Genomic DNA, 18,919 nt, shown 5'->3' with positions numbered 1-18,919 from the left:
AAACTAGAATGACTTTTGTACATGATGAAAAAAAGAATTTCTAGACAACACTTTTTTGGCAAAGTTGTCAAAACCAACTGGCATGTCTAGTAAAATGATGTATATTTGAAGGAAAAAAATCAACCATTCTATCTAAAATGATGTAAAATTAGTAGAAAAAATCTATTTATAATCATATCTTCTTATCGTTGGATGACAGTGGAAACTGTTTTCTGAGACCTGTGAAAATTTAAAAAAAAAATATTTTCTCATTAATCCATTATATTTTTATTTTATTTTCATCTAAAAAATTTATTGTAAATTGAAAAAAGAATGCTTTTTATGAATAGTATGTATAAAAAAACAAGCATAAATTTAAATGTATTTATTGAATAATATGTTTCATCTTTTTATTTTTGATATGTTTTTTTGAATATTTAGTATCAACATAATCAAACTGAAGATCCACTTTTGAATTTTTTTCAAATCTAAAAGAGACAACAAAAATTAAAGCTATTTTGCTTACAATTTTTTAATAAATATAAAATATAGTTATTATCTATTATTTATCTTCTTATTATTGCAGGTTGATCTTCTTTCTTTTAATTTTATTCATCCTTACTTGTAAGTCAAGTAGTGTTAAAGCTTAGTTAAAAATGAAATTTGATGAATATGATATGAAGTATAAAAAAATTAATAAAAAAGAGAAACGAAAATAGATTTAATTTTAATTTGTGTTGTTCATCAATAGTAAAATAAGAGAAAGGGTGATAAAAAAATACACAAGAGAAAAAAATGAAAAAAAAATTGTGAATAAAATAAAATAATATAGTAAAAAATGAGAAGGAGGAATGAAGAGAAAGTATGAATGAAAGGAAAAAAAATATAAAATTGAACACAATTTGAATTTTGAATTTTGAGTATCTTAATAAAGAAGGGGAAATAATTTGAAGGGGGGGAGAGAATAAAGGACACATGTAATAAGATGGTTGAGTAACTTGTGTGATTAAATCGGACATTATAAAGTTACATAAATGTTATTTTTGAAGTGTAATTATTTTTAAACAAATGGAAAATTAAGGTAGTTTGTTGTTATGTTATTTTAATAGTTATATTGTTGATTATTCTATCCAAAATAGCCATGATTTGATTCACATGAATCGATTCTTGCAAGGTAGAATGGTTTTCAGATCATGGTGGAATCAAATCAAAACGAAGCATGATTTGTTTCTTTCAAGTCAAGGACTAGTGAAAAATCCATGATTTGACTCACTAAAAACCATAATCGATTCATGTAAGCTAGAGACCAAAGAGTGAGTCTATTAGCATGTGATTTTCGACACATCACTAAAATTCACTAAGTCTAGTTTGAAAGAATCTCAAAAATAGATTCATATGATTATGATCACTCTTTCTTCAAGACATGTCAAGAATCTCAAAAAGGTTCACAATGAGTTAACATTTCGACATGAAAGTGTGATGTAAAGATGGTGAGTTCAACTTGTCTGTTAGGTGTTTTGGGACTTAGAATGTTTTTGAGGTTAAAGACTAGGTAACTTAGAGACATTTCGACACCACTACAGGGTTCGAGAGAGAAATTCCTTGACGGGGGTAGTTAGAGATTGTGAAGAAGGTTTCAATAATAAGAGCAGTTTAGAGATAGTTCAAAGACCAAAGACACGTGAAAACATATTAGAAAGTAGAAGTCCACGTTATAGGATATGTGTCAAGTCTTAGGGTAGTCATTGTTATCGATGGTTATTGATGTATTTAGTATTGTTAGATGGGATTTTCGACAAGGAAAAAAATCTTAGTACAATTAGAATACTTGGAACAGGTTGAGGTTAACTAGATGTTTGTCGACGTGTCATGATGCAAAATTCAAAATTTCAAGAGGAGAGATACACACGGGACTTAGTATTTTTTAGGAAAAATGAATATTTCCTCTAACATTTCGACGACATGGTGGTTTGGGCTTTCGACGACAACAAGGGGTATCGATCCGTAGTTATTTAGGAGCGAAGAGACGTTTTATTCAAAATGAATAACTACTTCTCAGTCTTAACCCAAGGACACATGGAGAACGATTATAAGCAAGTTGCATGCAAGAATCTATGTGGTGAAGGATGAAGAAACGAACGTTAGAAAACAGTTATTTTACACCTATATAAATAGGGATTCTAGTGTTAGGATTCGGTGTTTTCATTTGATTTCATTACATAAAAACTTTAAAAGACTCAAAGTACCCAGCGTTAGAGAGAAACGAGTTATACGGAGAAAATGTATGAATCTTGAAACACAATTTTCATTCAAATGCAAAGCTTTTAATTTTATTTTATGTTCTTTGCCAATTTACTTTCATCTCTCTTTCAAATGGATTGTTACTTTACATTTGCTTTACAAACTTCTAGTCTTTTTAACATTGTCGAAATTACCTTTCATATTATTTTTCTCAACTATTTCAACCAAGTCGAAATCCTTCACATTTCTACATAAAACTATAAACAAAAGTTTTTAGCACTATGTCCTAGGATTATCTAGTTGATCATGTAAGTAACCTTCAATAAGAGATTAGCGGTTGTTTACCAAATTTAACAATAAATAAATTGGCACACCCAATGGAACTTGTGCTAAACTCTTTGTCTTTTATTGATATTCATAGTTTTCTCTTATAAAATTGTTCTTCGTACATTATTTGTTCCGAATAGTTTGTATCCATTTAAGAAGTGGAAAGCCTTTATCAAATATTTTTCAAAATAAATCAAAAAAGCTAATGTTGAGATCTAAAACATGAAAGTTTAACATAGTTCAACTTACTAACATCAAAACCATGATTTATACTAGTTTAATCCTTATTGTTGTTACAATCAAAGTTTCTTTCTTGTTTGTGATTACAATATTATTACTCAGATACCAACTTTCTACTGAAATTCTAGCCTTTAAACAAGTTTGATTTGAAATATTCAAGAATTTTGAACATCAATCTTCCTTTCCTTCTACAATGAAATTTAGTTTATAGTGTGTGAATCGGTTTTTATGATGAATGATTTGATTCATGCGAGGAATGAATCTATGATTCTATTCCCATGAAGAATGATTTAATTCACATGAAGAAATACCAAGAACATATGATCTTAATGAAGAATTATTCTATCCAAAATAGCCATGATTTGATTCACATGAAATGATTCTTGCAAGATAGAACGGTTTTCAGATCATGATGGAATCAATAATGTGTATGTATGTAAGGGAAATGATTGACCAATTCCTACTGTTACATTGTGATCTCTTGATGCTTATTGTGCCGAAACCGCATCAATAATGACGACAATTTCAGAGATATATATACAGTTTTTTCGACTAAAATACAATAATTTATCAAGAATTATCTCTTACTTTTTATCGTCTTGTATTAAGGTAACTCTTATAATCCGGTCCGCGATAATCTGAAAGCAAAAACAAAACGTTAGCAGAAAACAGCAATAGAACAACATCGCATGACATAAGATCCTGTCAACAAATAAGAATGAGTGAACGTTAGAGATGCGGTTGATAGAGTTTCAGAGAGACGACAAACTTGATTATCCTTTTACAATATCAATGATCGTTTTGAAATATTGATAATGTGAAATATTGATCGTTTTGAGTATCATACAAGTAATTCAAATTTGATAGAAAATTGCGTGCCTTATATAGCCGTTGGTGTGACACATTCTAAGTAGAAGCTGTAGTTGGTGCTCCGAGTACTTGCAGAAGAAACCGCGCCGCGAGTCGTTGAGTGATTCCACCTACAACACGACCCCCGAGTTTACGAGCTTCCGGTTGCTGAACCACCTGTTCGAATTTAAGCAACATTTTTTTGTAACCATTTCAAGTATCAACATATTTCAATAAAATCAAAGCTGAAAAAGCTTCGATCCAATTCAACAATGATATAAACAAACTAGTTTCTGGTGTCTGAGTCATGTCAGTGTTTCATAGATACACGATAAGGCAAAGACAAGACAGAATAGTTCGCTGATGTTGCGAAATGCAAATGCTGTTTCTTACCTGTAGTATCGGTAGCAAAATCGACGGATCAAAATCATTAGAGGATTGCAAAAGTCTCCATATCCTAATAACCTGATCTCTAAGCTCTATCATGCTTTGCCTTTCGGTTTCTGACGTCAAAAGTGGCTCCTTTGCAATACCATTCAAGACAAGGGTTCTCAAAAAGACGGGAACATACTGGTACGTGTCAGAAATTGTGCCAAGAGTGAAAGCTTCGGATACACGAACAGCTTCTTTGATAACTAGATTCCTTAGAACTTCACCGTCGGGACTCAACAATACCTTCAGGGCAGGTTGTAAAGCTTCTTTAGCAGAGAAATCTCGATCTTTTCTTCCCTGAACTAGAAGGTTTTCAAGCCGATTCCACCTGCACCGGACCAAATCAATGAATATTCAAGTGCACTTTTTAAAAATCTATAACAAACAGATAAAAACTACTTAAAGTGATTATTACTTTAAAAAACAAAATAAAAAATTTCAACAAAAACTGTAAGGAAAAGTGGTAGTAGAATTCAAACCTGAACTTCCCATCCTTGAAAAGCAACTCAATAAGAGCATCCCTTAGGTATGGATTTGGATCTGTTAGGAGCCTTTTAGCAAAGTATGGATACGATGCGGCAAGCACCTTAAAATTTGGATCGGCGTAGAGTGCTAAACCTTCTAAAACTGTCAGAGACCTTAATATCAATGCATAGTATGCCGGAACTGTCAACAGAAAAAGGAAATAACAAAAAAAAAACAAATCAGAGTCTGCAAGAAAGTTAGGACTCGGGAATACTAAGGTATATATCGACACAACTACATCGTATGTTGCATTGACACTTTAGATTGAAGATATGTCCAACACCAACACTGACACTTCACTTCAAATTGAAGGTGTGTCTGACACCAACACTGACACTTCAGATTCAAGGTGTATCTGACACCAACACTGACACACTTCGAGGTGTATCCGACACCAACACTGACACTTAGGTGTGTCAGACAACAACATGGACACTTGTGATTACATACAATCACTTTTTTTTGTCAAATTATTATTGGTGTATATGTGTCGATGTTGACACCGTGTTCAATGTTTGTGTAAGTACTTCATAGACTACATCGCTTCTCTAATATAGAAAATGAAAAATCGGTAAATGATTAGTCATCAAAAAGCATAACATTATCTTACCATTGAATGGATATTGATACAAAACGTTTCCGAGCCCATCCACAATCGTCTTGAAGTTAAGCTCGCTAACGGTATAATCAAGTGCGTCGTCAAAAAAGTTTCGAAGTGCGGGAACAATTGGAGACACATCAACATCCCTAGATAAGAAATCAAGAGCATAGTAGTCTTGAGCCATAGCTTCGTAATCTCGGTTAACCAAGTGAACAACGTGACCAATTATCGCATATCTCGCTTCTTCAGGAGTCTCACTCATCATCCCGAAATCAAGAAAAGCGAGTTTTCCCTCGGGTGTAGCCAAAAGATTACCAGGATGAGGATCTGCATGGAAATACCCGTACTCGAGAAGTTGTCTGAGACTGCACTGTATGCCGGTGTTTACAAGATCCAAGACATTTAGTCCCTGCCTCTCAATCGCTTCTTGCTCGTTAAGTTTTACACCGTCAACCCAATCGATTGTTAGCACCTTCGCACTTGTATAGTCCCAGAAAACATCGGGAACTAAAATATCCTCCTTGTCAGCATACAATTTTTTGAATCTCTTCGCATTTTTCCCCTCCTGCAGGAACCTGTCAAAATTAACATTCAATCCCCAAAAGAAAAATCTTATATAATTTAAAAATATGTAGTTTCATTCATCAACATACAAGGCACCTCCGTAGCACCGACGCCACTAGAAAAAAGTGTGTCTGCATCAGTGTCTAAAAACAACACCGACAATTGTGATTACATTTAATTTATTCATTTTTTTCAAATTATTACAGACGTCGACATGTCAGTGTCGGTGTCAGGTTTCCGGCATCCTTGCTTCATACCGAGGTACACATCACCTTGGGAAGATTTGAATTACACATGAAGAAAAAAAATACAGATTCCGGCATTTGACAAAAGAACTAACCTGCACGTAGTTGAGCTCTTGAAAGACTCTACAAGCAAACTCATCGATAAGTGCAACAACATCGGTCGTGATTCGGTCCACGTATTTATTTATTAGAAACCCTAAACCTCTAATGAGGTAAAAGTCCAATCCAATAGCTTCTTCGATCCCTGGGCGTTGCACCTTGACCGCAACAACTTTGCCAGAGTACTTTAACCGAGCTTTATAAACCTGACCTAAACTAGCAGCAGCTATAGGCGAAGGAGATATCGTAGAAAAAATAGAGTCGAGAGATAATCCTAATTCCCTCTCAATGCATTCAAAGGCGTCGTCGTCGGGAAATGTTGGCAAACCATCCTGGTAAAGATAAAGAACAGAAATGAAATAGTCAAGGGCTCGCTAATCTTATACTGCATATCGAAACCAGTTACTGACCCAATAAAGTTTCTATTCAAAACATTGGTGTGTGTTTGGTTCTGCGTTAACAGAATTTGATTTTCAATTAAAAATTGATTGTAATTGAAAGCAAGTTGAATGTAAAGTGATTAATATTTGATACGTTCGTGTAAAAGAGGATAGACAATAAATTTGAGGCTAAAAATCAATTGCAGACGCAAAAGCTCCAAATTTTAACTTTCAAATTAGAATCAATTCTCCTCGCGAACATTCAAACATATCAAAAACAACTCTAACATATAGAATCAGTTTTTCCTTCTCCAAAAGTGAAAGATGAGAATTCCAGATGGCGGAGTCCTTCACATTATAGCAGAATCTAAAAACAATCGATTTTGAGTGAATTGATTCATTAAAATTGATTCTAGCTAAAAGTGAATTGAAGATAAAGTTATTTATTTTCGTATAAATTCTTGCAAAAGTGAGTTGAACAGTAAATTTCAGTGTAAATATCACATTTAAACTCAAAAACTACAAATTCTAGCTTCATATAGAATCAATTCTGGGAGGCATAATCAATTCTACTCGAGAGCAACAAAACATGTGAAAATCAATTCTACACATCCAGAATCAATTCTGAAACCAAACATACACTCTAATCTAATCGAATCAAAACAAACCAAAAGGGAAAGAATTCAATACTTGAAGTTCCGAGAGCTCTTCAAGATACTCAATTGGACAAATATCAGGCCTAGTAGACAACCCTTGACCTAATTTGACAAAAGTTGGTCCAAGCTTAGTGAATATAGTTCTAAGCTCAATAGCACGAATCCTCTTATTCTTATCAGCAACTCCATTTTTTTGCTCCCACAACAGCTTCAACCCAAAAGAACCTAAACTAAACACAATCTCAAATGCCCTTCCAACAACCTACACAACAAAACCAACAAAATCCAAAAAGAGGGTCAAATCAATTCACAAAATCAAAGCAAACCCGCAAAAGGGTCAAATCAATGCACAAAAACAAAGCAAACCCACAAAAGATAATCACAAAAAGATTCAAACTTTGGAAGAAACAGAACAAAACCTTGAAGGGTTTGGAACCATATCTTGAGGCAACAAGTTCGGGAGTATAAACAGAAGCATTAACAGCACGAGCCATAGCTTTTGTTTCAGCTTGAATATCATCAGCACGATCAATTGGAAGAGGATGAATCTTGAGGGACTCATCTTTAGGTTGTGTTGATAAAGGAGGTGGATTTGGTGAAGGTTTTGCTTCAACTAAAGCAGCACGAAATTGTGGATTCAATGAAGTTAATCTTGATTTGAAAGAGACTGAAATGGGAATTGAGCTTCGAGTCCATGAAGAAAAAGGTTGTTGAGTTATGGTTGAAGAAGGTAGCATTGTAGCTATGGTTGGTTGGTTGGTTGAAAGAAAGAAGAAACAAATGATGAAGTTATAATTGGAAATTGTTAGAAAAGAATGACAAAAAAAATTATGAAAATTGGAGTTTTCAACAACCTTGTTTGTTCAAAATTTGTCTCAAACTTAGGTTATGTCTCAAAATGAAATGGAAATCTTGTTTTAAGGTGATGTTTAGGTTTTTTGTTTTAAGGTGAAGTTTAGGTTTTTTGTTTTAAGAATTTTGAATTATTTAATCAAGCCTATATAGAAAAATAATCATAGAAGGAAAAAACCAAAATTATAAAGTAATAATATTGATAATAAAGTTAAACATAAATAAGATATCTTGTTTAAATAGATCATGAGTTGCATAACGCATTCAAGATAATAGAATTTTTTTTTCAAATTTATGAATATTCAATGAGTTGCATGTGTTATTTGTGTCTTAACACATTTTTACGTTTTTTTTCAAAATTAAAAATTATGTGCTCAATACACTTTAATATTGTGACTTGACATACTTTACAATTAAATACTTTTTAAAGTTTAGAAATCATTTGATCAAGCTTCAATGTTGTGTTTTGATATAGTTTACCGTTCGAAATTAAAAATTACTTTATATACACGTCTAAATATTTCACCTAACACATTTTTCAAAAATTAAAATGACTTTATTAACATGTTTGAACTTCGTCCAGTGGCGGAACTGAGGGGGACGTGGGAAGGCCACGGCCACCCCTCAATTTTTTTTTTAATTCATATATATTAAATTACTAAAAACATCCTTAATTTAAATTAAAATTATTTTTTATTTTTTATTTTTCATTCAAAGTTAGGTTAAAATATAGATAAGGTAAAAAGCTCCTACCTTTCCTTTCTTTCTCATATGGGTTTGCTACCGACACCGGAATCGGAACAGATTAAAGTGATCGGTATTTAATAGATAAAAAACTTTATTCATTCTTCTTTTATAAAAAGTAACAAATTAAAGTGATTGCTTGATTTGTGTTTTTGAGATTTTTAGGATTCTTCTTTCTTGATGTGTTAAAATAATCTATATGAGGTTTATTAAGTCAATTCATAACACTGTAATTTACAAATATAGTTATACACTGTAATAAGGTTTATTTAATCATTGTTGCTGCTAATTTCTAATAGTGAAGTTACCGGTATTTGAAAACGGATTAAAGTTGATTAATTAAGTTTATTAATTTTTTTCTCTTTTAATTTTTATGTTCTCTAAATTGATTTTTGGATCTGATATGATATATAGGAAGAGTAAAGATGATTAATAGGAAAATTGATTCTTTTTCAAAAGGAAAGCATGTGAAATTGAAAGAGAAGAGAGAGATGAAGAAATTATAATCCCGACATCCGAATCTGAAACAGTTCTTGAGAATCCAACAATTGAAGAGCATCATGGTTTTGAAAATTCTTTGGAACGCGATCCTGGAAAGCGTCCTCCGGTTTGGCAATATCCACCAAATCAAGTGGATGCAATACGAAGAGCTTGTCTAAAATGGGGTCCATATGAAATTCATTAGAAAAATATCCTTTGTCCGGTAACGAGGATCATCCGAGAAGGTTTCAACATACTTGGTTAAGCATATTTCCATCATGGTTAGAATATTTACCATCTGAAGATGTTGCATATTGCTTACCATGTTACCTTTTTAGCAAAAAACTAAGTGGACGTCCCAGATCACTTGTCTTTATTTCTATGGGTTTTAGAAATTGGAAGAAAGTTAGGAATGGAAAACATCGTTCCTTTCTTAAACACATAGGAAAGGATCTTTGCTCACCACACAACAATGCAATGAAAGCTTGTCAAGACTTGTTGAATCAAGATGGTCATATTAGAAATGTTATTCAAGTGCAAAGTTCAAGTCAAAGAATGAATAATCGGTTACGACTCAAGACTTCAATTGACATTGTTCGTTGGTTAACACTACAAGCTTGTGCTTTTAGGGGTCACGACGAAAGTAGCAAATCAAGAAATCAAGGTAACTTTCTTGAGTTATTGAAACTTTTAGCATCCTACCAATGATGAAGTTGCAAAAGTTGTGTTGGAAAATGCTCCACAAAATTGCAAGTATACTTCACATCAAATTCAAAAAGAGCTCTTGCAAATTCTTTCTAATAGGGTGAAAAAGAGTATTCGTGAGGAAATTGGTGATTCCAAATTTTGTATCGTTGTTGATGAAGCTCGTGATGAATCAAAAAAGGAATAAATGGCTCTTGTATTAAGATTTGTTGATAAAGTTGGTTTAATACAAGAGAGATTTTTTGATGTGGCACATGTTAAAGACACCACATCTTTAACTCTTAAGGAAGCAATATGTGATATACTTTCTCGACATAACCTTGACGTTTCTAACATTCGTGGCCAAGGGTATGATGGTGCAAGCAATATGAGAGGAGAATGGAATGGTTTATAAGCCCTCTTTATGAAGGATTGTCCTTATGCATACTATGTTCATTGTTTTGCTCATCGATTGCAACTTGCATTAGTTACATCATCAAGAGAAGTCAAACCTGTTCATAAATTTTTTGAGAAGTTGATCTTTGTTGTGAATGTTGTTTGTTCTTCTACAAAGCGTCATGATGAGTTACAAGTTGCCCAATTAGAAGAAATTGCTTATTTGTTAGAGATTGATGAGATTGTAACTGGTAAAGGTGCAAATCAAGTTGGTACATTGAAACGAGCTGGAGATACTCGTTGGGGATCACATTACGATTCAATTTCTAGCTTGATAAACATGTATGAAGCAACTTGTTTAGTTTTTAAAAAAATTGCAAAAGATAGAGGGAGTTATGCTACACGTGGGGATGCAAATAGTTGTTACAATTACTTGAAGGCATTTGATTTTATATTTATTTTGCACTTGATGAAAGAAATCATAGGAATAACATATATGCTTTGTCAAGCCTTACAAAATAAAATTAAGATGTCGTTAATGCTATGAACTTGGTTCGTTTAACAAAACATCTTATTCAAGGTTTGAGAGAAAATGGTTGGGATATATTGTTTACTAAAGTGGTATCTTTTTGTGAAAAACATGGTATTGAGATTTCTGATCTTAATGATGTTCATTCAACAACAAGATTTGGACGCTCCCGTCTTGAAGAGAATCAAGTCACAATTCAACATTACTTTAAAGTTGAAATCTTTTTCACTACCATTGACAAACAATTACAAGAGTTGAATAGCAGATTCAGTGAGTAGGCAATGAATTTGTTAACTCTTTCTTGTTCTTTATCTCCTAAGGATGGATATAAAGCTTTTAGCATTGATACTATTTTTTCTTTAGTTGAAAAATATTATCCTATGGATTTTAGTGATCAAGAGAAGAATAATTTACAATTTCAACTCCAATATTTTCTATTTCTTGCTCGTCAAGCATCAAACTTGAATAATTTATCAACTATTCAAGAACTATGTTCATGTTTGGTTGCATCTGGATAGGCTGAAACTTACTTCTTGATTGATAGACTACTTCGTTTTATTATGACTCTTCCCGTTTCTACGGCCACAACTAAGAGGTCTTTTTCAGCAATGAAAATTATTAAGACTAAGTTGAGAAACAAGACGTATGATGGGTTTCTTGGAGATAGCATGGCAGTATATATTGAAAGGGAGATTAGTGCAAGCATTAGTTCGGAGTCAATTATTGACGATTTCAAGTCACTCGGAACGCGTAAAGCATTACTTTAAGGTAGTTTTAAGTCATGTAATTTAAATTTTTAGTAATTAACTTTGTATTTATTTTAACTTTAATGTTTTAATTAAAATACTATTTACATTTTATTTATAATCTTTATTTTACGTTAACGGTCATCCCAAATTTTTTTATCTGGCTCCGCCACTGACTTCGTCTATATTCAAAATGCAACATCGACTAACATACAATTTGCATTGATGGAAATATTTTCCACAACCTCATAATTATTAGAAGTAGCACAGTCCATTCGGCGAAAATGATTTACGTTTATTTGTCCTAATATTGCATACATAATTCTCGATGTTTTATAAAATTTACATTGTGTCATTGTGTTTTCATTTGTAATAAATTGATTAGTGTAATATAATAGGGAAAATGAGAATTGGCATGGAGGTTGATGCGTTAAAAAATTGAAAAACATATAAGAAGGCTAGGAACCCTAAGAAGAGCTCTAGGAAGAAGAAGTTGTAACAAAAGTCTGAAGCTCTGCAATTCTAAGGTAAGGGGAGAATTTTCTTATTGATGGGTGAATTGAACAGTCATGGATAATGTTTTATTTTCCCTTATTTCTTATGATCTATGAATTGTTTGGCCAAATAAGGTTTGGTAAAACTTTATTGGCATCTCTGAAAATCAAAAGGGATTTAGGATAAATCATCGATGGTCAATAAAGTGTTATTGTTTATAGGTTTAACAATTTTTGTTGTTGATTGTGATTCTATTACTGTGAAATTGTGCATATGTTGTTGTGATCGTATTTTAGAGTTTTGGAATTTTGTATGTAAATTGGAGCGACCCTGTCGTGTTGTTTTCTCAAATTTATTTATGTAGAAATCTTAGTATGCGTATTCCCAATTTTTTTCCAAAAACCTCACTATGTGTTTTTCCTAAATTTTCCTAAATATCAGAAAAACAGATTTTTCTTAAAATTAAATTTTTTTAACGAAAAATTGAATAGGGGTTGTATGGCGGGGTTGTACGACTATATGCCGAGGTTGTACGGCTCTTTGAAAAAAAATTATGAAGAATATGTTTTGTTTTGAGTGGCATCCTAATTAGTGAAAATTCTCTTATATTAAGAGTAGGGGTTTTGGGTGTTATAGATGATCTCTCAAGGATCCATTATCTAGCTCTGTCTGTAACTCACATGAAGTTCCTTAATAAATTTAAGGAACAAGTAGCGCAAGATGATGAGTTCCAACAATTGGTACGAGACATTAAAGCAAAGCCTGAGGAATACAAGGGTTTACAACTTGCGAATGAGCTGGTGTTTTTCAAATACAAAATGTTTGTGCACAATAAATCACCTTAGAACTAAACATTATTGGAGGAATTCCACGCCATATTGCTAGGAGGACATGATGGTGTACACAAAACATTTGGTAGACTACAAGAAAACGTGTTTTGGAAAGGAATGCACAAAGATGTCACTGAGTTTGTAAGGAATTGTGTCAAATGCCAGCAGATGAAGCCAATAAATCATTGTCCTTACTGTTAGCTCATATTTTCGACGCCCATTAAGAATTACCAAAAAAGGAAATCATATGTATAGCTCTTTTCGACCAGGAAGTGGTATTCGACCAGCTGGGGGTGATTTGACTGGGCAGGGTTGATAATGATCAGCATACAGTTGAGACTGCATAAAGGTCTTTTAGAAAACGGTTGAAAACGGTTTTCGATCAAAGATTCAAAATTCAAATAAGAGAGGAAACTTCGCCCTTATCAGAAACCGTTGAGAGTACACGTGGAGCATAGTAGATAATTGCGTACATGCAAGGCACCATGTGTCTCGACGTGATTGAAGAACCATCAGAAACGGTTATCTCGATCCAGTATAAATATAGGGTCTTAGTGTTAGAAAAGGGTATGTCAAAGTATGTACAAAAATCTATAAATTTACCAAGTACTCGTGTGAAGAAAAATCATAAATTACAGAATGTATGTTTGTTTACACCATTGTTAGTTACTTCAAAGCAATACAAAAAGATTCAAAGTTTGGAAGAAACGGAACAAAACCTTGAAGGGTTTGGAACCATATCTTGAGGCAACAAGTTCGGGAGTATATACAGAAGCATTAACAGCACGAGCCATAGCTTTTGTTTCAGCTTGAATATCATCTGCACGATCAATTGGAAGAGGAGGAATCTTGAGGGACTCATCTTTAGGTTGTGTTGATAAAGGAGGTGGATTTGGTGAGGGTTTTGCTTCAACCAAAGCAGCACGAAATTGTGGATTCATTGAGGTTAATCTTGATTTGAAAGAGACTGAAATGGGAATTGAGCTTTGAGTCCATGAAGAAAAGGGTTGTTGAGTTATGGTTGAAGAAGGTAGCATTGTAGCTATGGTTGGTTGGTTGGTTGAAAGGAGAAGAAAAAAATGATGAAGTTATAATTGGAAATTGTTAGAAAAGAATGATAAAAAAAATTATGAAAGTTGGAGTTTTCAACAACCTTGTTTGTTCAAAATTTGTCTCAAACTTAGGTTATGTCTCAAAGTGAAATGGAAATCTTGTTTTAAGGTGATGTTTAGGTTTTTTGTTTTAAGAATTTTGAATTACTTAATCAACCCTATATAAAAAAATAACAATAGATGAAAAAAAACAAAATTATAAAGTAATAATATTGATAATAAACTTAAACATAAATAAAATATTGTGTTTATGAATGGATAATGAGTTGCATAACGCATTGAAGATGATAGAATTTATTTTTGCGAGTTTATGAATATTCAATGAGTTGCATGTGTTGTGTTGTGTCTTGACATATTTTTACGTTCTTTTCAAAAATTAAAAATTACGTGTTTAACACGCTTTAATATTGTGACTTGGCATACTTTACATTTAGATACTTTTCAAAGTTTAAAAATTATTTGATCAAGACGCTTCAACAACGTTATGTTTTGATATACTTTACCGTTCAAAACTAAAAATTACTTGATATACAATTCTAAATGTTTCACCTTATATACTATTGCACATTTTTCAAAAATTAAAATTACTTTATCAACATGTTTGAACTTCGTCTATACTCAAAATGCAACATCAGATGACATACAATTTGCATTAATGGAAATATTTTCCACAACCTTATAATTATTAGAAGTAGGACACTGCATTCAGCGAAAATGATTTACGTTTATTTGTCCTAATATTGCATACACAACTTCCGATGTTTTATAAAATTTACATTGTGTCATTGTGTCGTCATTTGTAATAAATTGATTAGTGTAATACAGTAGGAAAAATGAGAATTAAGATGGAGGATGATACGTAAAATAATTGAAAAACATATAAGAAGGCTAGGAACTCTAAGGAGAGCTTTAGGATTGTAGCAAAAGTCTGAAGCTTTGCAATTCTAAGATAAGGGGAGAATTTCCTTATTGATGGGTGATTTGAGCAGTCAGGATGGTGAAGATTCCTTACCCTCTCATCAGCGTCATGGATAATGCTTTATTTCCCCTTATTTCTTACGATCTATGAATTGTTTGGCCAAATAAGGTTTGGCAAAACCTTATTGGCACGATTGATGAATTTTATGGTTTTTTCTGAGTTGCTCTGAAAATCAAAAGGGATTTGGGATAAATTCCTTACGATCAATAAAGTGCTATTGTTTATAGGTTTAACAATTCTTGTTGTTGATTATTGTTTGTAGGGCCTCCAATGATTTTATTTCACCCTTTCAAGTAGTGTATGTTCGACCCATTTCCAACCTGCCAGAGTACATAGTTGGAGCTACTCGCATTCAAGTTATACACACTTCCATGTGACAATGATAATCGTTTTGCAGGAGCTGGAAAAAACTAGCCAAGGCGCAAGAAACTGTGAAGAACATCGCAGACCAAACATGGGTGTCTCACAAGTTTACAACTGTTGACTTAGTTTTCATAAAACTCAGACCCTATAGGCAGCACTCAGTTGAAGGATGAAGAACTCACAAGTTATCCAAGAGGTACTATGGACCCTTCTGGTTATTAATGGAGTGGGTGAGGTGGCTATTCATGTGGAATTACTGTCTACTAGCAAGATGCACTATGTGTTCCATGTTTCACAACTTAAACCTTGATCATAAGATGCAGAACCTGAGATGAAACTACCATTGGAGGCCCTGAAGAATTAACTTGTTATCCAACCACTAGCTTTATTGGACTAGAATGCTCAGGGAGAAGATAACAAGTGGCGGGTGCTTATACATAGGGAAGAACTTTTTCTTGAAGATGTGATTTGGGAAGACTATGAGCACCTATGAAAACCTGTCCTAATTTCCACCTTAAAGACGTGGTGCATTTTGATGACACCGAGAACGTTATGGACTAGTGGCAAGAGGAAGACCAAGCTGATTGGAATGGCTCCGTTGAGGAAGAAAAAACAATTGCAATTCTTAAGTTGGCCCAGGAGAAATTCAACTATGCCCAAGTATCTCATGGACTATGTCATGCTAAAAGTGAAGAAAGAGAGTATGAAAAAAGTTGAGAAACCTTAAGAATAGGGAATTTTTTATCCCACCCTATGGAAAACCCAAAATATCCCTCAGATTCCATAGATACTTCTCCACATGCACCTTGTCTTAAATCAAAACATTAACTGAACCGGAGTTGTGTCTCCGTAATATTTCAAAACATTCCTCATACATCCTATTATGAATGGCCCATTTTACATGTTTGTTGTTCCAGAGATGCATCTCATTTTAGGATTTACATAAATGTGTCTCTGTAACCTATCAGAACAGTGCAAGTTATGTTAGTTTTATGGTTACTCCAATGAAAATGACAATTTATAAATGTTGAGGACCCTGTTACGTGATGAGCATTAAACCATACAATTGATATGCAAAAAATGAAATACATAAATCCAGATGGTCAAAATAAGTCATCAGTCAATACACAATGAAGTCGAAATACATAATATAATCGAAATATGTCAAAATAAAATACAATCGATAATAAATCCAAAGCACAAATACTATTAACTACCACGTATATCGGACTAGAGTTCCTCGGGGTCTTCGACCTCCTTTTCCCCCCATCCCCCGGTGTTGTATCCAATACATCAGTATGTTTCGTACCTATGACATGATGGCATATAGGATTTACCTCACCTAAGATCCATCTGGAAAGATACCTCTGTCAATACCTGTATGCGTAATATCCACAATGCAATGACATCTAGGCGGGACATCATGAGCATGATCTAACTATACATGTTCCTCCTCTAGTATCTCCTGATGAGCTAGCCACGGTGGATCTCCTGAAGCAGCCTACACCATATACATATGTGACACCCTGAAGAACCATTTGATGTACTCGTCGACATAGCTCTCGTTGCTCTCAACTATGGTAAATTATGCCTCATCTAGTACTAGATGACTATGATAATCATCAAACATGCCATTCATATCTCTATGTATCATAGCAAGAGGAGCAGAGACATCAGGGTGTTTGGGAATAGTCTGAGTGTAGCTGAACTGTCGTATGATGCGTTCAGGAAGATGAGGAAATGTGAGATGTGAATCACAAGTCAACCATCCTGAGTATAACACTATGTTGCCAAATGGTCGCGTATCACAGTGATCGACATAGTTATTAAATTGCATATCCTTAGCAACCAAGCGATCAAGATACACTTTAAACGGCCATGTCTCCTAGTTCCCTTTGAGTGGAGCATATGTAGAAGTGTGTGACATATCCTCAGTATAAGTCGGTACACACGACCAGCCAGAGATGCGCAGAAAATGCTGGAGGATCCAAGCTTAAAAAGTGTTGGAACACACAAATCATCAGTAAGGACGTTGCAAAGATGTAATGAAAATGACACACAAACACTAAAAAATCAATATATTACCATTAGTAGAGTGATGTTTCTTGTCGCCTGCTTCATCTTCCACCTACAACCCTCTAATAACTTAGAGTACAAATAGACCAAATAAATGACCCCCCAATTATACTCATGGATCCTCTCAAAGTCATCAAAGTAGCGTAGGTATAAGACATCAACATAAGTGACACTCTTGTCCATAGAAATGGCAGAGTCAACCAAATATAGCAGGTAGCTCGCATAAAATATGCTCTATGTGTAACACCCCGATAAAATAAGATAATTATTTAAATTGAGTTAATAATATATTTATTAATTTAATTAAATAATTGGAATTATTATTATTATTGGAATAATAATTATTGGAATATTATTGGGATTATTATTATTGGATTATTTTTATTGTTATTATTGGAATAAAAGTAGAAATCAGTAAAAAGGTTCCATTGGGTAAAAAGAGTTATTTTCACGTGAAAAGGGAAAAGAGGCAGAAAAGGGAAAAAGGGCAAAGAGCCAGAGGACGAAGGTTGAAGGAAGGAAAAGCTTGGAGCTCAGAGATTGCCGGATTTACTCAGGTAAGGGGGGTTTATCATCGATTAATGGGTATTATGGGATAATATGTGATGGGTAGTGAGAAACCATTGATTTGCCTCTGATTGAATGATGTATGATGAATTTGTGAACTTTTGGGATGAACGAAATTGGGATTAAAATTGAAGAAATTCGTAGGAATTAGAGGTAGAAAGGTTAGAAATTGTGAAATCGAAAGTGTATGATTCGTGTTAGACGAGATGAATGAATTGTGTGTAAAATTTGGACTGTGGAAGGTTGAATTGGATAGATCTCGTAGCAGGAGAAGCCATTGCAGATCTGGAAATTCTGGTTTCTGGTCATACGCGTATGGCACTAGGCAATACGCGTATGATATGGCTGGTACGCGTATGGATGAGGCCTTACGCGTATGAGTGAAAAAGATGATGTTTTGAACGTGAAATTGTCTCTGTTAGTACGCGTATGAGAATGTGGTACGCGTAGCATACGCGTATGGGCGTGGGCAATACGCGTATGGACTTGGTCAGGAATGGGCAATACGCGTATGGGCATAGGCAATACGCGTATGGGCAGACTTGTGGTTTTTCTGAACTATGGTTGTGCAGTTTTTGGTTGTTTAGGCTGAGTGATGTAACTTAGCTGATGTATGACGTAGTAGGGATCATTTTCCTGTTGTTTTGGGTAGTATAGGTATTAGTAGAGTGTGCTAATACTGTGTTTGATTATGCGGCATGATATGATATGCTTTTGTGATAAAACGTGTTGATGATGTGTGATGGTATGCATGATGCTGTGAATGTATCAGTTATGTATGCATTTGTGAATAGACTGTTTTATGGCTTAGAGTGTGAGCATATGTCTATTCTTGAGTTGTTGTTGTTGTTGCATTGCTAGGTGATTAGCATGCATATTGTGGCCTTTATGGTGGTAGCTAATTCCCATGGTGAGGAATTAGTGAGTG

The 18,919-nt window shown here is 33.8% G+C and overlaps 1 protein-coding gene across 2 annotated transcripts; it reads right to left on the bottom strand.

The window, feature by feature from the left end:
• Nucleotides 1-3,197: 3,197 nt before the first annotated feature.
• Nucleotides 3,198-13,847, bottom strand: LOC127105242 (protein ACTIVITY OF BC1 COMPLEX KINASE 3, chloroplastic). 2 transcript variants are annotated; one of them, XM_051042411.1, is made up of 8 exons: nt 13,614-13,847; nt 7,173-7,400; nt 6,099-6,434; nt 5,204-5,759; nt 4,548-4,734; nt 4,030-4,396; nt 3,667-3,813; nt 3,198-3,425 (listed from the first exon to the last, which is right to left on the bottom strand). In XM_051042411.1, exons 1-7 carry the CDS (start codon nt 13,833-13,835, stop codon nt 3,694-3,696), a joined length of 2,016 nt encoding a protein of 671 aa, XP_050898368.1. In that variant the 5' UTR covers nt 13,836-13,847; the 3' UTR covers nt 3,198-3,425; nt 3,667-3,693. The 2 variants fall into 2 exon arrangements, with proteins under 2 accessions (XP_050898368.1, XP_050898367.1); XM_051042410.1 differs by lacking the exon at nt 13,614-13,847 and adding an exon at nt 7,558-8,057.
• Nucleotides 13,848-18,919: the final 5,072 nt, after the last annotated feature.

This window comes from Lathyrus oleraceus, chromosome 7 (assembly GCF_024323335.1).
Source record: "Lathyrus oleraceus cultivar Zhongwan6 chromosome 7, CAAS_Psat_ZW6_1.0, whole genome shotgun sequence".
Taxonomy (NCBI): domain Eukaryota; kingdom Viridiplantae; phylum Streptophyta; class Magnoliopsida; order Fabales; family Fabaceae; genus Lathyrus; species Lathyrus oleraceus.
Note: the sequence above shows the minus strand (reverse complement) of the source record. Positions and strands in the feature narration are given on the sequence as shown.

Coding starts and splice junctions, on each gene's coding strand:
- LOC127105242 (XM_051042410.1), bottom strand. CDS start 7,875: ATGCTACCTTCTTCAACCATAACTCAACAACCTTTTTCTTCATGGACT. Junction 5,760..6,098: donor AAGAGCTCAACTACGTGCAG/GTTAGTTCTTTT, acceptor AGGTTCCTGCAG/GAGGGGAAAAATGCGAAGAG. Junction 4,735..5,203: donor GTATCAATATCCATTCAATG/GTAAGATAATGT, acceptor TTCTGTTGACAG/TTCCGGCATACTATGCATTG.